Source organism: Eucyclogobius newberryi, unplaced genomic scaffold (genome assembly GCF_026437365.1).
Source record: "Eucyclogobius newberryi isolate DKJ021-1_F unplaced genomic scaffold, fEucNew1.0.hap1 SCAF_7, whole genome shotgun sequence".
NCBI lineage: Eukaryota > Metazoa > Chordata > Actinopteri > Gobiiformes > Gobiidae > Eucyclogobius > Eucyclogobius newberryi.
The window spans coordinates 26650316-26675088 of NW_027316389.1; the positions used below are offsets into that span (position 1 = coordinate 26650316).

The following is a 24773-nucleotide window of genomic DNA, read 5'->3' on the forward strand; positions in this document are numbered from 1 at the left end:
GTTCTCTAAAGTGAAGCTGCTGTAAATGGCAGAGGCCAATTCACTCATGTCAATGTAAAACACCTGAAAATCATAGCTTGAATTTTACTTTGAGATTTTAAACATAATTGACTTAAACAATCAATAATGCAAACACTGTTATTGAAAAGCATTTGAGATTGTTTTTCTCTTCAAACTACTCTTGCTTAATCCATAGATTCATTATTAATAGAATCGCCAATGCACAATCTTAAGAAAGATTTTGAATCAATAAGAGTTGGTTAAATCATTCCCCAACTGAAAGTAGAAACACATTTGTAGCTTAGTTAACGTGGGGTCAGTTTAGAATCCACTTCTCTCGTCTCCTTCTTCTGCCCTTGATCATTGGTAAATCCTGGTGAGCAAAAAGAATCCACCATCTCTGAAACTGCAATAAGTTTGTTAACTGCTGCTGACGGAAGTAGTTTCTATGTGAATTCCCAGTGGAGTTTGGTGGTGCATGCTGGGAAACTGTGTCGACAACTGCATGAGCCCTGTATTCATCACAATGACACGATCTCTTCAATCAGTTTTTTGCACAAAAATGGACAATTGAATCTTCATTTTCCACATTTTATTACAAAACACTTCCAACAGCGACCACAAACAGCAGGAAACACATTGAAGAACAAATTACTAAGTACTTAAATATATCAGAGGGAAGTTGAAGAATTAACACTGTTTAAGACTTTGAAATGCGTCGGGTGATATTTTAGCTCGTCGTAATTACATTCAAAACTAACCAATTCTTTATTTAATCATATTTTTTCCTCAAAATGTATGTACAAAGTTGCAGTTCACTCTTTGCTATGTAAGGTGCAACTAACAATTTAGCATGTCTCCAAAAATAGAACAAATAATCAGATTCAGATGTTAGAATTTGTTGCGTTCGCGGGGATTAGAAACACCTAAAAGTAACATGTGTCTGTAGTTTTCAAACTAAGAGAAGCTGCTACATGTTAGAGGAGTTATTACCACATCAGTTATTGCTACGGCAGTATTGTGTATTGCTTTGTACACGTCACTACTGTAACTTCAAGTCACTGTCAAAGACACTGCATTTCGGAAGTAGAATTGTGTATTTTGAACACAGCTAAGTTACAGTTGTATAGATAATTACAACCAAAGTTTCCTTATGCAAAAACATTCACAAAAATCCCACAGTACATCAGAATTATTACGGTATAAAAATAAGTTACAAATCTGCATGAATGTGTTTTTACAAAAACAGTTATAAAAAACATGTTCCCAGAAAATGTAAAACGGTTTTACACCAAAAAATATTGTCAGTTAGGTGCTTGTTGAAAGTGTGATGTGTGTGTGTGTGTGTTTTCCGTTGTCGTGTGCGAGTCCGCTCCACAGAGTGCTTGGCAACGTCAGAAATGTGAGATTAACACAAATGAAAAAAAAAAAGTCTTTTGCCGCCAAGATCCGTCATTTTTATCGCCACTTCTCCGTTTGGCAAAAGACGGATGAACAGCGTCCCGAGCGATAAGTGTACGAGGAGTTTCCCCTTTAAAGCAGAGTTCATGTCGACTCCTCCTCACAGGCTGAGCACAAGAGACGAGAGAGGGAAAGGGACAACGTTTAAAACTGAACCGCACCAAATCCACGCCACACAAAGCCACACAAAGCCACTTAACCCTAAAAGCTCTGACAAACACGGGTCAGACACAACATGAGGCGCTGAGACACATCGAGAAACATTTCTCTTCAAAGTTCATGTGTTACGCCACAGCAGAGTCGACAAGGGCGACTTTCAAGTGCCAGAAACAACAATTCTCCCTTTTTTCTTTTGTAGTAAAACTTTTCTTTACCACAATCTCTTTTACAGCGTTGACCGGGACATGTATCGGTTTCACTATCGGTGTCGGCCGATATCGTGGGGTAAAACGGACATCGAAAAGCAAATAAGCTAAAAACAAGGCCCTATGTTGACATAATTATGTAACTAATATAATAACTAACTGATGTACTAATCATTTTGTATACCAGATACAGTAAAATATTGATATCGGCAAGTTATCAGCCAAATATCGGTCCATCCTTATTTACCAATGAGGGAAACTGGACCATGAGCAGGAAGTGGGAGAACCAGCGACGGGTGAAACAAGGGAATAAATGTGGATCTTTTATCAAACCAGTTAAAGAAATAAAGGGCTTCGCAGACATTTGTTTCACGCCTGATTGAATATTGCCACAAAAACAAAACACAGATATGAATGAGTTGAATCTTGTTCATGATATACTGTCATTAGCTTTGGGCCAGTATAGAATTTGTAATGCTGCTGAAGCTGGTTTTCCTCGCAGCAGCAGAAGGAGACGGGCAGAGATTGCAGTTTATTACACGGCTTAAAACCTCGACACACATTAACACCGACTGTGGAGGCGCTGCAGATACTAAAAACACTAATGACTGAAAGAGGAAGAACATATTCAAAATATCACATATGTCAAGTATTTGGTCTAGCGTCAAATATATCGTTATCACAAATGTTTCTTTTTTTATATCGTGATAAATCTTTTAGCCCTATTCAGAATGATCTTGATCCATCAGAAGAACTAGTAAAGATCAAAACATTCTGTCGTCTGAAAAAAGTGTGTTTTTGTGGGATCAAAATCACTATTGAGGCTTTTCTTTAATAGTGAAATAGACATCCAAATATGTCCTCAGGTTAAACTAAACCCCAGGATCGTCACATTATTCCTACATTATGTTTTACATCTGAGAACTATCGACATCCCAGTGAATGTTTGGTGAGACGTTCTACCACGTGATAAAGTGAGGCTCGTCTGAGTGTAATTGCACTTATATTTAAATAAGTGTAAATGTTTTGTATCAGTGTTAAAGGACTGGGGCAGTAGAGATTGTAATAAATGAATGAATTAGCATATTTCCCGGAATGTGAAAAAAATAAATATATATATTATTATTTATTTTTTATAGATTTGTATTTGTTTCAGTCGGTTTTGGGGTTCACAGTTTTCCCAATATTTCTGAAAGAATCTATAAAACAACTTACCTATGCCTGAGTCGTTTTTGTGGAAGGGCTCTGCAAAAGAACAGAACAAGTTTAAGATGGAGAATGGTTTAGGATTAAAGCGCCCAACATTCAAGATAAATGAAATACCACAGTGGTGACTCGTCCACACAAGTAGCTCAATGACTTTGTTACCTCCTGATGCCTAAACAGAATATATCCCGTCTCTAAGGTAAAGTGAGCCCTGTTGTGTTCCTCTTTGTGGTAGTTCTAGAGCCATAAAGCTGAGCTGGTTCTCCCTCTGTTACAGTTAAAGCTCTAACACAAATGTAACGTGCTGTGATAAAGCAAAGTCAACATTGTTCTTTACGTTAAGTCGACGCACTGAACTTACAGGAGAATTGGTTTGAAAACGATGCTACAGTTTGTGCATTTGTGATTTGAAGCTTCATTTGTAGGAGACATTTTGCCCTTTCAAAATACATAATATATTTTATTTTGAAGGTTCAATTGTAATGACATTGGTGATAGATATTTATCACTCCTAAACATATCTGTATTTATATTGTAATGACTCGTGAGCCTAGAAAGAGAGTGATTCTTACAAAAAGAATGAAAGAAAGAAATAAAAAAATCAATGAAAGATAGTAGCATTAGAATTGTATTATTGACAAAAATGTACTTCAGAGGTTGCAATGTTAAATAAAAGAATGATTCTGCAACATTTACAGGTTAAAATCAAGACACGGTGCCCTCTGGTGGGTAAAACACCAAACTGCAGCTCAAGCTCGTCTTGTCGTGGTTTCTTTTTGTGTGTGAAAGCCGGTTAAAGATGTAATAGCAGCAGGAAGTGTGTAGCACGTGTTTGGCCGGCTCGTAAAGGCCGTGCAGTCATTACCGACACTTGCCTGTAAATGTTGGGGTCTAGCTGCATGGCCGTATCCTGCGGTAACTGGGATAAGTGCACCACTTTAGTCTTCAGCTGCGTTCGCTCGGTCTCGTTCACCCAAACGTCAGGTAATCTGCACGGAGAGAGAGCACAGGCGGTTATTGAGGCGGGAGCCACATGTTCACAGCTTCCAAAACTAAGCAGACACGCAATTACAATGTATATCTTTTGCGGGCATTACTATTACGACAGACCATCAAATATGGCGCCAGAGTAAAACCGACTATGTACACCAAAAATCGGATTATAATTAGATTTTTGGAGCCATCACATTATTGTCGCGTAAACATTTTGCTAGTCAACCAAAAAAAGAAAACCGAAACAATAGTTGAATTGGCCTACTGATTAGTGAGTAATCTGATTTCTTTCTGATCGATCACTCATGTGCAAATGTTGACATGGAAAATTGTGCTGATACAAAATTGAACGCAAATGTTAAAGATTGAAATACAACAGTTACTCTGAAAATCCATTGATTCACCGACATGATTATCAGCATGCACACGCACGCACGCACGCACACGAAATCAGATCTGATTATTGGAAATGTAAACATACCCAATGACTATGAATGGAATGGATTTGACAGAGGATTTACTGTACATCACTGTGACAAACACGTGTAGTGAGAGAAAGGCCACAGACTTGTAAATATGTCAAATATTTTGCATAAACAAGATTGCTTTACCCAAACAAGCAACTAAATTGTAGCGTCATCATAAAATAAGTGTAAAATACTCATGACGATCTCTTAATACAGCAGCTCATAATTGTCATAATCACACTGGCAGACCACTGCTCCTGAATCCTAAGCTTTAAACTCAAAGGCCTATTTGAAAAGAGATCATAAACGAGTGGCCTGGCACTACCTGGCACTACCTGGCACTACCTGGCACTACCTGGCACTACCTGGCACTACCTGGCACTACCTGGCACTACCTGGCACTACCTGGCACTACCTGGCACTTCCTTTACAGTACAGCCCTTTGAAGTCTTGCACAAACACGAGCTGCAGAAGATTGTAACAAAGAACTGTATGCACACCTCTCTCCCTCTTGCTCTCCTCTGCCAACAGTTCCCACGTCATCGTGTGCGTCAGTGTCGGAGCCCCCAGAGAAGTGCACGCACACACACACATACAGACACACACACATAAAGAGACACACACATAAAGAGACACACACACATACAGACACACACACATACAGACACACACCCCGGTAGAGCTTTACAGGCAGCCGACCATAGCAGGACCGTGAAGTTAGTGAAGTGAGTAAGGATGCAGGATTTGAGACAAAAAAATAGTGACATTGTAATGCGGTTTGCACTTTGTTTTATAAGGTAACAAGGTAAAACAAAGTGTCACTGACAGAAAAGCCTTCAACCTGGATGATCCCAGTAAGCCCTTTAACAAAATGTACACTCTACAACAAATAAAAGCCAAATGGGTGCTCGGCGGTGCAGCGGTTGAGGGCGAATTGCCGAATGTCTACTACACCCCCTTTTTATTTGTAACAGCTCATATTTTCCAAAGATATTGTATATTTTGTATATTTACGGGGATTCTGCAGTTTTAGAGTTATTGTGTCAGTTTCAATATTATCATTTATCGTGATATTTTGAAGAGCTAAAGTGAGGAAAATGAGTATTTGAACACCCTGCGATTTTGCAATTTTCCAAGTTCTCCAACTTGAAATGACAATGACACTACACCGTCATGGTTTAAAATCATGCATCGCACAGAAGTTTCCCCTGCTGGAAGTTACCACATGTCTAAGCCCGTCTGAGGTATGACCATCTGGATGATCCAGAGGAGTCATGGGAGAAAGTCATGTGGCCAGATGAGACCAAAATTAAACGTTTTGTTCCTTGTGTTTGGAGGAAGAAGAAGGAAGAGTACCATCCCAAGATCACCATCCTTATTGTGAAGCATGGGGGTGGAAACATCGTGCTTGAGAGTGCTTTTCTGCACAGGACAGGACGACTGCACTGTGTTAAGGAGAGAATTAATGGGGCCATTAATGTGTGCGAGATTTTGGGCAACATCCTCCTTCCCTCAGTTAGAGAGAAGATGGGTCATGGCTGGGTCTTCCAACATGACAATGACCCGAAGTACACAGCCACGAGAAGCAAGGAGCGGCTCCGTGAGAAGCATATCAGGTGGCCTTGCCAGTCTGCAGATGTATCCAATAGAATATCCTTGGAGGGAACTGAAAATCTGTGTGGAAGAGTTGGACAAAAACCCTCCTGCAGTGTGTGCAAACCTGGTCAAGGACTACAGGAAACATTTGACCTTCTGTGGTGCTCAAATACTTATTTGCAGTAATAACATACAAATAAAATATTTAAAAATCATACAATGTGATATCCGAATTTTTTTGATTCAGTCCGCTCATAATTTCTAAATTGAAAACTTTCAAAATCGCAGGGTGTTCAAATACTTTTCCTCACTGTAGTTCTGGTGCAGTTTAACCACACAGAATGTACCTGTGACAGTAGACCACCCATAATAATGACTATTAACTATCATACGATAACAATAAGGTCCAAAAAACGTGACAAAATAAAGTTTATACAGCATGCAAAGACAAAGCTGACTTATTTTGAACCTTTAGGCTCAAGGTAAGCAATAATAGTGTCTCTGTTCACGGGAACGGCCGAGCGAGGACGCCGAGAGGAGCCAGGACCGAGACGAGAAACAGACGCCTTTGGGAGACGCATTAGAGTTTGGGTTAGGCTGAGTTAGTGTCCTTGTGCGGAGCAAATCTGCGATGACAGGAGGCGGAGAGCGGAGGGACCTGCGCAGCGTTAACCCGCCCATAAACACTTCTGTCCCGGCATGTGCGTGGGGGTCACATGCACCGCCCCAAAACGGGAAAGTGAGGAGACAGCTTAATGGAGGGACGAGGACAGGGACTAGTGACTCTCACCGATTGTCATGCACACACTTGACGGTATTTATATCTGGTTACGGCCCACGGAGGCAGTGTTTAGTCACGCAAAGCCAAATAAAGACAAATGGATTCTGCAAAGTTTCCAGGAGGCATGAGTCTTCCGAGCCCGAAATGCGTTTTGTGATTGAGGTCTACTGTAGGTGTCTGCCGTACTCAAGCACCGTCTGATGGATCGCTGGCTCCAGGCCCAAACCTTCCACCGACGACCGAGTTCATCATTTAAGAAAAGTCTAGATTAGATTTGCGAAACATTATGCGGCTCTGTGTGGAATTCAAAATCCAATGTTCTCCCATTTCCACTGTATTTGGTTCAGGAGGAGGGCGGAGTTTTGGAACCATCAATAAAGCTGCAAATGTGATAAGAGAATCCCGGTTTAGAAACACAGCAATGGAGTGATGCTTTTTTTTTTTTTTTTTTTTTTTTTTCCTGTCTGTAATGCCACGATACAAAAATGTACTTGTAATTTGTTCCGGAGAAGAGCAAAACATTCTCTAAGTGCAGTAAAGAGCGCCATATTTCAAGCGAACAGCAGCAGATGCAGTTGGCGTGATAGAAAACTAGCACTACTGGATATTAATGTCAGTTTACACAGGCAAATAACCTGGATAAGATTGTTTGACATAAAAGAGGACTGCTTTATGGCAGTTCTTGGATCAAGCTGAGGCGGTTTCTCTGCGTCTCCTCAACATTTACAGAAAGGAAAGACATTTTGTCCAGTCTATAAGAGCAAATAGATGTAACCTTTTATGGTACAGATAGAAAGCATTCTTGGCATTTTGAATCTGGCAGCAGCAGGGCAATTACCACAAGCAAACTCAGAATTATAATTTATTTATATTTATATGTATTTGTTGTAGGGCACGCAGTATAATGTCATTTTAAACACTAAATAATAGTACTTTCCTTATGGTACTGTGTGGTATGATAAAGCTCAAGATCTTTCTAAATCGGTTGCAGAAAACTAAACATTTGTCTTGTTGATGTGATATATTTTAGTATTGATACTTCAAATATTTTAGAGTAGTTTAGAGACTTTTGATCACACTGTAGAGAACGCACAAGTAAGAAATTGGCAGACAAAGTATTTAAGGAGACAAACAAAATACAGTACTTTTCAGACTTTAAGCCATTTTTTTTCCAACGCTTTGAACCCTGACTTGGGATGTCAAACTTATTTTTTGAATAGTGATTATTTGGGTCACAATATAATCGTACACATCAAAAAATATTGTAATTGTGACAATTATAAAAGCAAACATTTGTAATTTCAGTTCAATCCAAACACTAAAACAATTTAAAAAAAAGCTTTTCTATCTAGCTGTTTATGTTCACTTACATATTAAAGTCTATTCTTAACTTTCATAAAGCTGATCCCTGAGTGGAGGCATTGTGATCTATTAAGACAATTTGAATGAGACACATGATTTTTGTTTCTACAGTTGTTTGGTTTGGATGTCAATAATCGTTAAATTGTTAAAAAATGTCTTAGAAATTCTTCTCAAAATAATTGTCAGACTAAACTTTGATATGTGGCATCCCTAGCAGACTCAAAAAAGGTTGAAAAACACTGGATCTGGCCATCGCATTTATATTTGCTTTTCTATTATTTGAATCTCATCTCTTACAACTGCACTGAAAAGCACTTTCACACTCTCAGTCTTCAACATGCTTAAATTGGTATATTCTGTAACTGGCAGAGATACATTTTTCCCGACGCACTGTATTTAAATGTAGGCCAATCGTCTTAAAAGTCTTCTTCCTCCTCGTTCTTTCCCATATCCGTTTAGCCTTGGCGCACCATTAGCCCGCATATCTCTGCATCTCTTGTGCGTCTGTGTTTGGACGCACAGATATGTGGAGGAGACTTATCCTGATCACAAACGCTCTCATTATTCTCCCTGTGGATGCACTCCCACTCGGCCGGCGGAGGATCAGAGACGAGACCAGGAATGGGAGAAAGCAGTACCTTCACTCTAAACTGTCAGCTCCAATCGCCCTCCGCGTTTCTCTGCACAATTATTTTACCCAACGCTGCTCCACCTGATCCCCCATGATGCATCGCTTTCGACTTGTCCACAAAAGTACTTTCTTCCTCTCTTACCTTCACGGCCTTTTCCAAAACATTCAGTCCGACTAAAGTGTCCTCTCATCTTTGATTAGACGTTTCCGCCATCATTTTGTTGTTGAGATCTGGTCACGTTGGTATCACATGGTTCATTTTGTTTGTGACATGTACTTCTACTTCTGAGTTAGTAGTAATGGTAAATAGCAATAGAAGCAGCTGCAGTAAAAGTAGTAGTAGTTTCATTGGAAAGGGCAGTGGAATTGGTTGCACTTTAAACGGTAACAATGCGTTTGGTTCTATCCCCATCAAATCAACAAATAAATAAATATATATATATAATAATACTTTGATGCAAGTGGTAAAAGAAGAAGCTGCAGTAATAGTAGTATTTGAAGTATCCACTAGGACTGCAAATATACATTATTCTAGTAGTCAGCTAGTCAAACGATTCATTCTATTGAAGACTTTTAAAATACATAAATATGGTGACTGAAGGCTTCAAGATGGACTATTTTCAAATAAACGTTTAACATTTTGATTGAATAATGCCACTGTCTTCATTACAAAAAAGGTCTGTATGTGTTTTAGAATCAGTCCAGATAACGATTACATACAACTTTATTTTTTACTGATCACATTCCTTAGTAATAGTTAACTTTGTTTATGACATGTACTTCTACACTTCAGTGCTAGTAGTACGCATAGTGATCGAAGCAGCTGCAGTAATGAGTCATGGTAGTAGTTTTATCCCAAAGGACAGTACAGTAGCAGACGTAGTGGTATTCATTTTGCTTAAGGATCAATACTTCTACTTCAGCGCAAGTAGTTAAACTAGTAGCTGCAATCACAGCATTTGAAGTATATCCACAGCAGTAGTAAGAGGAGTTGTTGACTTTGGCAGCAAAAACCTATGTATTTAGTTTATTACCGTGCCAATAGTAGTAAACACGCATTTAGTACTAGTAGGGACAGTGGTAGTACTCTTACATCTACCTTAGCAAAGTCAAGACTAACACTATACACCAACATTTACTAAATAAACGTTGAACTCGCACCGAGTGGTAAAATAGAGTTCTCTTCTCTTCAAAGTAAATATGTCAGACATGTGTGCACGGAGCGGGCTGAGCATCTCATCGTCCCGGCGGGATGAGCACGCAGAGTTCATTCATGTGCCGAAAAGTGTTTATTGTTTCAACCAGAAATGCAGCCGGGGAAAATTAGCCTCTTTCAAAACAGCCAAATGAACAGACACGACCGCTTCTAACGCACAATGTGAAATATGGGTTAGAACAGTTAGAGCGTCTGATGGTTGTTTGGATTCTGCGTAAACCACGTTGATTACTGATGAGGAGAATAGTTGTTACTGGACTTTTGACAGCTCCGAAACCACGCCATATTAGCTGTGTATTACTACAGCTGTTTGGCCTCGCCGCTAATGCTGTGCAATGACGAGCGCGATGGAGGGCGAGGGGGAGCCCCAAGTCGTCGCACGGCTCCGATAAAACACAAATAATATTATAATCTGAGAGTGAAGGTCGGAAAGATTTAAAGTGGGCCTCTCTGACGTCAAAGGCAGCCACCGTGTCGCGTCTGCAGCTGGGTGGAAAAGGGAATGGCACAAAGCTCCACATACATTGTTGATGTGGAGCTGCGGCGTGCGCTCACAGGAAGTGCAGTGTGTGTCTGAAGCCGGAGCCGGTTTAATTATGTGCATTATTTCTGAACCACTTCCAAGGCTTTCGGGGGAATGACGTGCATTAATACTGTACATCGCAGGTTTTAAGGACAAACGGAGAACTTTAAAGTGCAGTTTTTTCTTCCCTGAATATATACGGAATGACTTAAGTTCATGACACAAAATAAGACTATATTTTATACCGATCAATGGTGATAATTGATACAGGATTTAATATTAGGTGCCTCAAGGGGGACTTTTTTGGGGGTTAGTAGGGCAATTATTTCAGAGATTGATTCATTTTTTTTTTGTTACACTGAGACTTTGAAAAATAAAAGTTAACCAAATAAAGGTTTAAGTATGGTGAATGAAGACTTCTGAACAGAGAAGAGAAACAATAAAGTGAATTTTTGATGCTAAAAGTCTGTTTTTGTGACATTTTGACAGTTGTTGTAAAAGTTATTTTCATATGTGTTTTAGAGATATGTGTTTTTAGTCCAGATAATGATCATCAAATATACAATAACTATTTTTTATAGTCTAGTCACTATTGATTTACTAATCGATGCAGCCCTAGTGCAGAGTAATCAAAGTTATACATTTACTGGTACATTTAACCCAGCCTAAACAAAAGAGTTTCTAATTATTGCCAGTTCATGGAAGAGATGGACAAACATTTTCATACTAACAAAATAAAAATCTTGTATGTATGAATCTAAACAAAAGAAAATACTCTCACGGGCGTGTAGTATAAATAATGCTTCTTACATTAGCAACGCTGTTTCCCACTTTAATCAGCACAAATGATAGATACTGTGTTTCTTCAGTCAAAAATGACACCAACTTCTGTGTATTTTGTTTTCTGATGCCGACAAAATCCATATTGTTCTTCACAGTGTTTAGAATGACACTTTTGGTACTATTAAAGCTACATCTACTTTGGGAAATGATAGTACTCACATGTCCTCTGGCGTCCAGTGTAGTAGCACCTTCACTTTACCAGACCCTTCTTTCCTCTTGGCCAGCACCTGTTCACAAAATGGAGCAACGATTTAGACAAACGCACAACATGTCGCTTAAATATTACACGTTGCTTTAATTAAGAGGGTTTAAAGCAGCAGATTTGCACTCGTATGGAAGTCTCTGGCTGCTAATGCGACACTCACTTTCCAGTTCAAAGCTTTGCCCCGGCCCTGGCCCTCTCTGTAATGAATAATGAGTCTCCATGCTTCAAACATTTCACTAAGCAATCCTCGGCCCTATCATTACACTAATAAGCTATGTGAGCAGAACTTTTAATAATGCATGCAAGCACTCAGTCAGGCTATTTTCAGCGCCAAGTCATCTCAGCCTCCTGCAACCTACTGTAACTCAAAGGCAGCCGGGTGTCCTTAGACAAGAGGGTAACGCACGGGCCGGGATTAGCATAAAGATCAGTCAGTGCAGTTAATGTGAAATATTTAAGATAAAATGTAAAAACACCTGTTAATTGTTTGCTTTGGATCACAGATTTCCTGATGTTGCCTCACTTAGGACGGGGCAATTAAAAAGCTACGATTTAAGTGCGTAGTAACAGTAACTAGACTAAACAATATCTGCTAAGTTTAATAGTAAAAAGAGAAGTTCGAATAGTGGATAAAGTCATGAATCAGGATCAAGTTTGCAAGTTTTTGTTGTTACAATGTGTAGGCATATTTCTGAAACGGTGATGATTTTTGGTTTGAAACAAAACAGGCAAGACACAGTAAAAAATATCAATATGGCAATAAGTATAATGTAAAAAAAAAAATTGGGTTATTAACTTTTGCATATTTTTCTCACAGTTTGCAGCCCTAGAATGAGGTATAGACATTTACGCAGCTATATTTGATCAGAGTGAGCCCTTGACATGAGAATTGCGTTATATAGTTTAAAAATGATAGATCCTTTAACGTTGGACACATTTTGGTATATCGTACGCACTCAACACCGACAAATTCAGAGTCCTTTCTTCTCTCACAGTCTAGACAGCAGAAGATTTCCAGGATAGCCCGTCTGCCTCCGTGCCTAACATCCATCCGTCACGCTGTGTCCGTTTATAGTAAAGCTGGTCAGGAATTCACACAAATATTGTCAGTCTGTGGATGGGAAGGCTGGAAAAATATGCAGGACTCTTGGAAATAGCCGCTGATAGGATCTCTTGCGTCAATTGGATTTTTTTGGGCTATATTTAGGAGTCTGAATGAGCTCACAAATGGGGAGCTACTTGGCGCATGAATAACTGAAATGACTTGGGCGACTCTGGGGAGGGCTGTGGCATTGATGGAAACTGGTTTGAGGGCCCCGGGGATTGGCTCCGCTGAGATGTGCGCACGGAAACGGCTCGTCCTCGGCTCTTTCTTACACACTTCCGGAAAAAGATATTTAAACTGGCGGATTATTTCAAATACTTTGTGTCAAGAAATGTCAGTGCTCAGGACAAGATTGTGTTATATTTAATTCATTTTTAAAAGTGGCTGGCTTATTACTTAGTTCCTTGTCTTTACACATTTTATAATTAAAATATTCAAAGCGAGGTAAACTGTACTTTTACAATTACTCTTGACATTAAAGCTGCCACTAACGATTACTTGTCAGCATCAGTCACGAGTCAAGTACTTTTTAATTAATCGATAACTGAAATTCTTTTTAACCAAATAACGTTTGAAATATGGTGGCTGAAGGCTTCTAGAGAGAATATTTGTGAATAAAGTGTATTATTGATGAACACTAGAACACTATTTTAACATTTTGCTTTAAAATTGCTGTCTTTTTGTACTTTCTTTAGAGCCTGTATAGTCCAGATAATGATTACGATCATCAAAATACACTTATCTTTTATAGTCAACTAGTCAAGATTAGTCGATCTATCGTTGTAGCCCAAATGGCATTTGATTTAAAGATTGCAGATCGGCTATTAATACTATTTTTTTTAAATATATAATAATAGTACAGGTTAAATAATTAACCTTTTTACCTATAAATATTTACTTTAATTTGCCTTTATCAATCAAATGCAGTAGCAGACGTTCGGAGGTGACATTAACTGAAACGCAGAGATCAGGATTAAATGTTCTGGTAAATACATTTATCTCACTGTAGTGTGTCAGAATACTTTTGAATAAAGCTTTTGCATTTACCATCTCAAAATCTCCATTGGTTTAAAATCGGGCTGAAAAATGACTGAGAATTCTATGAAGCGACTATTCCATCCTGAGCTCTATAAATATTCAAATACTCTTTTAGCCTGGGATAAACCCCTATCTGCCTGTCTGCTTTGTACATCCTGCGCTTTCCATCAGTGCGTGTGGAGACTGGGATCAGTGCTGGGGTCAGTGCTGGGGTCAGTGCTGGGGTCAGTGCTGGGGTCAGTGCTGGGGTCAGTAAGAGTTGTGTTGTTCGGTCCCCTCATAATTAAATCACACACAACAATTAACCTGTGGCTTTAGGCTGCTGACACCATGAGGTCAGCAGCTCACACCCTGTTCCCGACGAACCCTGTGGAAAATAAACTAACAAAGGTTGTACTGGAAAAAGTGAGGGGAGATTTATGAATAGAATTAGTTGTTGCTTTAAGGGACAGGTCTTGATGCCTGATTTACCCAGTGGGATTGAGCAGGGAGTGCCGAGAGGAAAAGGGAGTGAAGCAGGAGTACTAGCCGGGCTCCGGAACAACAGTGAAAATTGCGAGACTAAACGATGAGGAGGGAAAGCATGCTAAAAGTGGGTGCCTGTCTGGTGTCACGGGGTCGGGCGGTGACGCAGAACGGAGGAATAACAAAAATATCCCCAGATAAACATGCCTAAGTGGGTCTGGCGTGTCCGTGGGGCTGCTGGCCAATCTCCACAGGACCCCCTGGTCTGTGCCTCGTCTCCCCAGGCCCAGGAGGCTCCACGTGGGACAGGACTCTGACGCAGAGCCCTTACGCCACACTCCTCCAGGGGGTTACACAAAGATGAAGCAGTGTATGCCCGCCGCTCAGCCCAGCGCCCGTCGGCCGCACTGACCTGTGCTTAACCCTGCTTTATTCCTCCACTACTCCCAGTCGCTCCATTTGTTTCTCGGCTCCTCCGCCTCAGACTAGATAACCTCTCCTAACCTCTTCCCAGGCTTAATCTGTACTCTGCACTAGCTGAAATTAAAGAAGTGCAGAGTGCGGAGAGGTGGAGATATTGAGAAGTAAAAATCACAGATACGTGATGTCTCGAATGTCATTTTTGGGTCTACAGTTTTGATCGATTATCAGACTGTTCTTTATTTTGTTTTTTTTAATTGTCTTTGGTAATATTTTTTATCATTTTAATCTGTGCTAAAAGCCAAGTGTGAATGATGTGAAGCAGCAAGAGTACTCTTGGCTTCTTCAGATTTGAAAGTAATGTAGATAATGTGGGCGTTTCTCTAAATGTTTTTAAGCAAGGACAAGAGCGCTCCCTAGTGGAGCTGTGGTGAACAGACATGAACTTAAGCTTAACTTCTTCACACTTATTAAAACTGCAATGTTCTCTCAGGCAGGGATCAGATTCAACACTAAAGCAATTTTATTGTCATTCCCATCAAACACAATTCTGAGAAAACAACATGGAGCCTTGGGGCCACTCAGGGTTCACTTTGAGTGCACTGACAGAAAAACAGATTTTAACTGCTGGGCCTTTCATGGCCCCTCATGAGGACTAAAAAAAGCTAATCAAAATTCATCCTATACATAATATGCCATGCCATGCCATTCTTGATAAACATCACTACAGGCTTTACAGAAGTTAAAAGGCCTCGCTACATCCCTGAGGAGAGCGCATGTACTCACCGTGCTGTGGAAGACCACACTGTGGCCGTTGCCCACACTCTCGATGTGTGTGGTCAGGTTTAGACAGATGGCTCTGTGGCGGATTGCATCCATGGTTTGAGCATCAAAGAAGTCGTGGGGACGAGCTGGAACCACAGGAATCAGGTATACTTGAATAATGGGGGGAAAAAACAAAAAAGAAACTCAAACTAACTAAAACGATACAGTTTTATAGTTTGCATATGATCTGCCATGCCAGGGAGACAATTAAAGACACACATGTAACACAATTTTGATCAACTATCCTTCACTTGCAATTCTCATCTTAACATTGCATCACAAGAGCCATATTTACAGCATCATACCATTATCTAATCATGCTGTCTATCTGGAGCCTTGCTGGCCTCCATAGTCTACTACACCTGCTGTTTGATCCTCCTCTGGAACATTTAAAGATCATACTGTGTTGACTAAGTTCCCCAGGCCCGTAGTGATGCTTAACCTGTTACCATCCACCTATTTTCGCCCTGTGCACAATGGTTGGACATACCCAAATGGCATTGATTATTAATATTTTCTGCTGAAGTTTCTGCAGATGTGCACATGAAAACTGTCAGGGCTTCAGAACTTACACTACAGAGGCCCAAACATAAACAAAACATCCTTTTTTAGTCTCGCCTGAATATTGTTAATTTGTGATGGTCCTGAGCATGAAATATTTCATTGTGTGCATATGCTGTTCACTGTACATGATGTTTATCTTGTTGACAACAACTGTGTAAAGTTTCAGATCTCTAGGAACAGGCATTTTGATGCTGTTGACCTTTTTGTATCAAAAAGTATATTCGGAACAAGTGATCCAAATATGTGCCAACTGTGCCAAACTGTTTTATTACAATTTTAGCTCCTCTATGATCATAAAACGTACATTTTGATGTTTTGTAGGCCACTAATAGCAATTATAACTGCTAAAAACAATATATGTGAAAATGTGTAAATATGACTTTACCCATATTTCCCATATAGAGGTTAGAAAAAAGTAAAAAATTATAATATTTTTATTTTATTTTTGTATTGGTATAATAATACATATATCTAACAAAATGCACGTCCAAAAGGCTAATAAAATCAGAAAACGTTATGCGCAAAATCCTGCCGAGAAATCTGGCTCTTTACAGCCTTCCCGGAGCCTTACGCACGAGAATACAGAAGATTCTGTGTCAATAAGGCCTTTGTCCCGCCTCTCTTTCTAAAGCTATTCTTATTGGCTAGAATAATATGTCACTCAAACTCTGTTACGTCACTTGCATGCGGGGCTATTTAGATGTAAACAGACTAGTCCATGTGCGTCGCAAGTGGCGCATTTTTTTTTTGCGGAGGCTGTAGCAAACAAACCCGTGGACAGAAAAAATCGTGGATGGTCTCATTCTGTAGGTAACAGTCTGAAGAAAAGAAGGATACCCAACATTATTTTATAGGTCAAACAGGTCATTTGTTATGGACGGAGAAATGCGCCGGACAAGCACATTCTCGTCCGACGAGAAACGAAGAAAAGTTTGTTTACTTTATACAATATCTCTAAATCGGAAAACTTCAGAAAAAATACAAGTGGATATTGTTTTTCAATGATTCCTTACGGACAGACTGAGCACAAGGATGTACAGAATTAAAGCCGTTTCGTCATAAACAGCAAACAGGTAGGACATGCGTTTGTAAAAGTTGAGACTTTCTCACAAACTATTGGCAATTGCTTCTTGGGGCATATTATTCAATGTAAATCAATGACATATTCGTTTTGTTGAGAAAATAAGCTTTAAAATGATGTATAACTTGCTGGTATTGACCACGGAAATAAAAGTGATGATGTAAGAGAATATTTGAGATATAGAAAATGCTCGCCGGCCGACAGGTGGGTGGTAACAGGTTATTAATAAACCCCTGCTTATGTTGTTCTACTGTTCTACTTTCTTGGACAATCTGAAAACTCCCCAGGACAACATACACTCAAACTTGCTGGACAGGCTTTTTATCTTCTGTGTCGCATCCACGTGAAGTAACATGTTAATACTGCGCTCATTATTTCTGTTCTTTTAGGGGAGACAGCAGTTTATCCTCCACATTCATCCCTTTTGCTGCAGCCATAAATCCCCTCCCTGGTTTTCTTAGCTCTAATGCCCACACCCATCTGCCCTACACTCACAAGCCCTCCTCTTTAACATGTGTGTAAGGGGAGTATTCAGACACTTACGTAGAGAGCACCTGCGCTTGTTCTTGAGTTTCTTCCTCTTGTTGAGACCTGCTTTTGAAGGCGACTCCTCCTTGAGTCGGGCCTGACTGGAAAGTTTGGACGAGCTCTGCTGACTGAAGTGACTCGGGACGTGCCTCGCTAATCCTCCTTGGGAAGCAAAGCTGGCAGTGCAGCCGCCAACTACACACTGAACGAGAGCACATGTGTAAGAAACCGTTTCATCCAGGTTCAAACTTATATGTTCAATCTGTGTGACTAAAATATGTAATACAACTCAAAACACAGCACATTGTCAAGAGTCCAAAGTGAACTTGAGAAGGCAGCAGGAGGATCATTTTAGTCTCGTCTTTATGACTAAATATAAAAGCGCAAACTGTATTACAAAAGTAAAAAATTAAAAGTTTATAATTTAATATTAAAAAAAATAGTACTAAGGCCGTAGTTATTTTATTACTTGGTTTACAGATTTTTAAATGAAATAAATTTAACAGGCGGACAAAATATAAATATAATTTCAAACCGGTTTCCCTAAAACAAGGAGGAGAGGGGGGGAGACGCGGCGCGCAGGTGAGTGTAACAGTAGATTTAGCGTGTTTTGCATTGGTAGAACTCACGCTTCTCAGTGTGCAGCCTTAGTCACGTCAAAACGCGTTGGAGAAAATGTGGTAAACGTCCCTGCGCTCTCGCCGGGACCGAGCAGGGACAGAGCTGCTCAGTCACACTTCACGTGCTCTTATCTTTTGATTTAATACTGCTTTTTATATTTCATTTAATGCTATTCTGCGTTGTCGGCGGTACTTTTTATTTTTTTTTAAATAATAATTAGATTATTGATTTGTACAATATAAATAAAACTAAGTGCGGCGGAATCCGTAAACCAAGGAATAAAATAACCGCGGCCTAAGGCTAAATATAAAATAATAACTTTACTAAACGTTTGGACAAAACTGTTTGAAAGAGCATTATATAGTATACATTTGAATCTATAACATCTATAGTACTGTAGGCTGGCATAATAACAAATACAGGTTTTAACCTAATCTTAATTGAAGGAAATGGACTGTGAGTACGATGTTGCACGTACCTTGAAGGGTTTATCCCCGCTGTGGGTCAGCATGTGTCTCTGGAGCCAGCTCTGACTGGTGGAGGGCGTGTTGTAGACTTTACAGCCTTTCCACAGACAGACAAACACCTAGACAAGACACACAAGCAATGCACATTAATAAACAGTTAATAAAGCTGATTATAATGATATGATAATGAGAATTTAAATATACTTCTTGCCACTACATAAGCAATATTAAATCCATGCATGCCTGAATTGGTTTCAAGTCGTTCAAATGGTCATCTTAGAAATAACATGAACATAACGTTTATCTTCCAATCATAAAAAAGTAGCACAAATGAACAATTTTACTCCTCATTACACCAAAAACCTGTTGTGCACAAGGGTCTATTAACCAAGTATGTGCCGGTGTTCATTTCAGAGGTAAAGGTCACAAACCTGCAGCATATTTTTAAAAAAGAATAATAATTTTAATTGTTTAAGCTGTCTTTCAGATTCAAAATTATAGTTGTTAATATTGTATGCATCCAGACATTTAATGCGTTAAAGGTTGAATGGACGATTTTTTTGGCCGAAATCTGAGTCTCATTTCCTCATGGTGTGGACTGCCGATTAGTCCTGCCACGTATCAATCATAAAACGCACCTACCGCTCACCTGCAGCCGCGCATTGATCTATCATAATATAGTTCCCTCAGTGTACGGGACAAAATGAAGACGGAGAAAGACTGTTCGAGCTGACTCAGAAGAAGACGGAAATCTACGGGAGACGAGAGATGAGATGCGATCCATCACGCTAATAAACAAACGCACATGTGTGTTGTATCAGTCCGCACGGGGGAGTGCATATGTGCACTTCCGCCTGCGTTCTCAAATCGCCGAAAAATCGTCCATTACGCCTTTAAGTCAAAAGCATGTTGTGAAATTATTAAATTGCAAATTATCATGCTAAAACAGTAATCACAGTGAGGACCATTTTAAATTGTTCACTACACAAAAACGCTATAATCAAGGCAATACTAGGCTTCTGCTAAATCTCAGTTTAATGCTGCAATCATGTGATCCAGAAGATCCGACCTCTGACATGGAAAAAAGGGCTTGACCATAAACGGAATTTCAACACAGAACTTTCCCAGCGCTCCCGAGTTTACGTCACAGTGACAGTGAGGAAAGCACAGATACAAAGAGAGGGATATTACACATTGATGATTCTCCTTTGCAATTAAACTAATTCTAGCAAGAATTTCTGCTTTATATTATAATTAAAGACTGCTTTAAATTGAAAAGTGAAAACATCTTCAATAATATATCAGCAATTTGCCTAAAAGAAACAGCACATCCGCTCAATGTATGGATTATCTACTTATGTGACTGCAGTACTCTTACTATTCTCTTCCTGATTTTTGCTGGTAAGTGCACTTGCATACATTAACTGCTTTAAAATGTACTTGCAGTTTGTTCATTTTTAAATATTGGATTGAGGTGGGGTTAAGGCCCCTCCATATAAAACACCCTGAGGAAGGCCATAATGGGCCCAATCGTGTTGGTGCATATTTTATGTCAATAGCCATGCAGTAACAAAGGCATTTTTCATTTTGGAAACTAAGTGCCTTGGATTTTTGTCTTTGGGAATATTCAACCTATGTTTTGCTATAATTTTGACCCAAATAGACAAAGCTGTTTTGTCTTGTAAAGTAGCACCCTTTTCTCTATTTGAGCACCTGTTTTTGATTATCCTTTATATTCTTGATACTAATATCCCCTCACATGATTCTCCTATCACAACAATAATGGTTTGCACACTTCTTTCCTATGAATCAGCATAGATTATCAAGTTAGAATAATGCAAACGTTTGTTATTGTCGCTGTTGCGCACATGTTTCACAATCAAATGCTGCACTCACAGACACGGCCTGATTTTGGGACAGTGGGAAGCTCACATGAATGCAGCATGAGACCCCCTGCCCCGGAGTGTATCCTTCATACTGACCCCTCCTCGTTGTCCGTCTACGTGAAGGCCCCGGATGTGCTCGGCCAGGTCCGGGCTGGAGTTGAAGTACTGCAGACAGAGGTCCCAGCAGCAGGGGTACCCCACGTTCTTGGGCCCGGACTGACCGGCACTGGCCTGACCGTTCATCATGGCCGGAGTGGAGCGCCCGCTGGACACCGTGCTCTCCATCTCCATCAGAGTGCTGCTAATACTGAGAAGGAAACACAACATCTGCGGTTAGACAGGAAGCCCAGACAACAGTGATTTCTTTATAGTGGATGTGGCTTTGCACCGTCATTATAGCGACAGGTGCAGGCGCATTAAGCAGTCAGCGTGCGTGGAAAACGGAAGACTTTAGGACATGTGCCGATTTTACATGCATGCCACTCGCCGTCACTATATCCAGGGATGTTTTCATGCAGAACTCAGACTTTCTCAAATCTAAATCACAGTAAGTGTCCTATAAGTTCATGATAAGCAATCGATCAATGTGTTGTTCACTGAAACATATCAAGCATCACACTTAAGATTTGACAAAACAATATGCCTATTTTGGTGAATTGTCGTGGTTGGACATGTGCAGCAGATGTGACATAAGTAAGCAGTTACCTAGAAACCCGTTATAGTGTCACAAATCCATATAAAGTACACAATAATGATTTGAGAGCCAATAACAGATGCCACTGACATTTTTATTTTTGTTAAAATGATTGCTAAAAACTGTAAATGGTCTGTGCATCTTCAATGGAATGTCGCTTACTGATGACATAGATAGATGTGTTCCGTTTAAGAACTCAGCACCACTTCCTGTAAATTATAACTTTTTTTTTTTCATCGATTGCATCTTGAGTGATGTGTAACCAAGATGACAATTTAACACAGGTTATATCCCACCAAACCAAATAATCATTAGAAAAACATGGGAATCTGTCAAAGTCGCACTTATACATTTGTACTTAGTTACTGAGACAACATCGTGAGACATGAACGTCCCTCAAATCTGATCATGTCCCTACAGTATTATTACTAATGGCTGCTCCAGCGGGAACACAGTCACGTAAAGCGGCCCCTGTGGCAGAGCCTGGACCAGACCCACCTGTCCTCGGAGTCCATGCGGCTCAGCGGTTCTCCGTCCGAGGAGGAGATCTCGACACTCGGCCGCCTCTTGTCACCTGCACCGCTGGATTTCTCCACATCCTCGAGTTTGCTCTTCTCGCAGTCCGTCTCCTCCGCAGGCACTTCTTTCGCCGCTTCTTTATTTGCGCCGTTTTCATGTTTAATGTCGACACCGGCCTCCGCGGGGCTTTCCTGCGGCTCCGGTTTAGTGTCCACTCGCTCCTCCGCGCCGGTGATGGCTTCAGGTGCTTGGCCGTGCGTCGCTGGCTCGTTTGCGGCCTTCTCCTCCTCAGCAGCAGCGGGCTTCTCTTCACCGGCCTCGGCTGCTTTGGGCTCAACGCGCACGGGCTCGGCAGCGGTGCATGCTGGGTCCTTCTCTTTTTCCGGTGCCGTCGTTACTTTCGCCTCGCCGTCCTCCTCCCTCGCGGTTGTTTTCTCGGGCCTGGAGTCCTCTGCACCGTCGGCGGAGGCTTCTTCAGCGGCGACAGCGGCCATTTCCACGGCGGCCATACCGGTGTGTGCTTTCGGTGTCGAGTCCGTCAGATGCGGAGAGCGGAGCGGAGAGGCTGCGCGCCCTCTGATTGGTCACAAAACTGGGAGGCCGTGACGTCACTGCGTGAACTTTCCACGCGTTTGCGAAGGAGGATTTTTGTTTACTAGTTATTCACGACACAAGAAAGACCCATCATTATGAGAGCAAACTAATCATTGCTACACGAAAAGTAAATAAACACAACGAAGACATGTCATATTTTTACAGCTCAGTCTTTTATGTGGCATTTAGATGACACATTAATTATAAAGGTGGTACATCAGCAAAAACTAAACTCTAAAACCGCACTTACTCCAAAATGCCATACTAGTAAGTAGAAACTACCTGAGACGAGAGGAATAAATAAATAAAACAATTACTGGCCATGTACTAGCACCAAACCACCACACGATGGTACTATAGCTTTACAATTATTCTAACATCAAGCTTTTCACACTATGTTAAATTCAGTTTGTAGTAATAATCTGAATTTTAATTAGTGTTGCGCTTTTCAAGACAATGTGGCCGATTGCACCTAGAACCCGGCATATGTGTGCTGTGCTTTAACCACTCGACCACCGGGCAGCACAGTATAGTGCTTTTCTAACCACATTAACACTGGGTGCAAAGTGAATTAAACGTCTTGCCAAAGGACACAACACTAGTGTGAGATTGAAGCGCAGACCTTCATATTGGGGGACAAATGCTTTCCCATCTTGAGCTACAGCAGCCCAAACAATCCATTAAAAGTAGAAAACTGAATAAAATATGAATGACTTCAAATCCACACACGTTTAAAGAACAAAAACATTTATTTAACATGTTATAAAACAGATGGGATATGAACATTGGCAAATCATAACTTTAGTGTAACCATACAGTGGATACATCGCCCCATCCTGTTGCAAAATTGTACATTATATACACTGTAAACCTCTGGTAATTACACTTTGTACACACAAAAGGAAGGCCTGGATTCACAACACTTCTTATTTTATTGCCTCTCACATGTGCTAACCTTTTCTTTTTAAAGATCCAGGACATCAAACCAACATCTCGTAAAATATAACCAATCTGATTTGTCTTCCTTGAAGTTTAAATATATTCCTTTGCATTTAAAAACAGTATAGACTATATTCAAAACATTCATATACTAAGTGTCAGCAATAATGTGACAGGGCCTGCAGAAAATACTTACATACCAAATAACAGTCTGCAGTAATATATATGACACCTCATTTTATTATAATGGAGGGAAATATAACTTTATACACTTTGTTGTGAGTTTGTTTACAGTGACTTGGGAAAAGTATGACATATTTACTAAATAAGCAGATGTTTGACACAAAATTAAAAGCATAAATACTATAACGGCATGAAAAGCATGTGGTAAAACGTTTAAACAAATCAAACTCATCTAAAATCTTGCAAAACAGTCACAATCCTGTCTCAACCAAGCTCAGTCCTTCATCTTCATAGAGTGATGTATGTGCACATATAAAATTCAGTTCATATGTTCGAACAGGAACCGAGGATATAAATAAATGAGACTGCATGAAGGATGGTCAAAGCTGTGTTTGTAAATGTTAGAGAAGAAATGTAGAGCATCAAACGGACAGTGTTAAAATAAGAGTCACAGTGGGCAAACAGGAGGTCCACGCTCTGTAAGCCACGGCCATGTTACTAAGCGGTGTCCTTCATGTGTACGTTTTTACCGAGGCCAACGCCTGGGCTGCAGAGAGAGAAGAAAAGTCAAATCTAAATCTGTTTATAGTGGTCAATAGACATAACGTGCATTTATGTACACACGGCATGCGACTGTGGTATAAACGGGGATGGTTGAAGCGGTGTGGCGTCAAACGTATTTGATTGAAGTAAAATAAATCATGTACTTGATGAATTGTTGATGTTTGAGTAAAAGATAAACAAGCGAAAAGTCACCACAACTATTGATTAACAAGTGACTATCCTTACTACTTCTATAACTACTTGTAAAAATACTAAAACACAATGACAGACATAAATAACAACAGTAAGTGTTACGTGTCAATGTGTTGGCACTTTTACCCTGGAATATAAATTCACTTAAAAAAAAAGTATAATGAACATATACATATTGTACATTTACTCAAGAATGTGTCAAAATCCAAAAGTAAAACTAACATGCTCAATTGATTTTGGCTAACATGCAATTCTCAGCTTTCCAGGCTTGCACGGACCAAAGTATTTACAGCACGACACGGTGAGTAGTGGCAGATAATGATGTCGCTTACTGCTGTTATTACACACACATGAAGTGAGAGCCGTCAATGAGCTGAGGGGGTGAGTTAGGAGACTGGGGTGAGGAGGAGGAAGACAGGCTCCTCACTGCAACAAAACA

General features: G+C 40.2%; 2 protein-coding genes across 3 annotated transcripts in view; both read right to left on the reverse strand.

Annotated features, from left to right (window-relative positions):
- Positions 1-575: 575 nt before the first annotated feature.
- Positions 576-22408, reverse strand: LOC140349044 (zinc finger protein aebp2-like). Of its 2 annotated transcripts, none has more exons than XM_072435241.1 (9): positions 21842-22408; positions 20746-20956; positions 18775-18882; positions 17691-17877; positions 15464-15612; positions 11604-11671; positions 3908-4021; positions 3042-3071; positions 576-1568 (listed from the first exon to the last, which is right to left on the reverse strand). In XM_072435241.1, exons 1-9 carry the CDS (start codon positions 22369-22371, stop codon positions 1562-1564), a joined length of 1404 nt encoding a protein of 467 aa, XP_072291342.1. In that variant the 5' UTR covers positions 22372-22408; the 3' UTR covers positions 576-1561. The 2 variants fall into 2 exon arrangements, with proteins under 2 accessions (XP_072291342.1, XP_072291343.1); XM_072435242.1 differs by having other exon boundaries at positions 15464-15588; positions 21842-22406.
- A 778-nt stretch (positions 22409-23186) lies between these two features.
- The window catches only part of plekha5 (pleckstrin homology domain containing, family A member 5), a 97641-nt gene continuing 96054 nt past the window's right edge, over positions 23187-24773 (reverse strand). Inside the window, exons 28-29 of the mRNA XM_072435968.1 lie at positions 24667-24760; positions 23187-24125 (exon numbers count right to left, since the gene is read on the reverse strand). Of these exons, the coding sequence (XP_072292069.1) occupies positions 24675-24760 (86 nt within the window). The 3' untranslated portion in view covers positions 23187-24125; positions 24667-24674. The remainder of the gene's footprint in view (positions 24126-24666; positions 24761-24773) is intronic.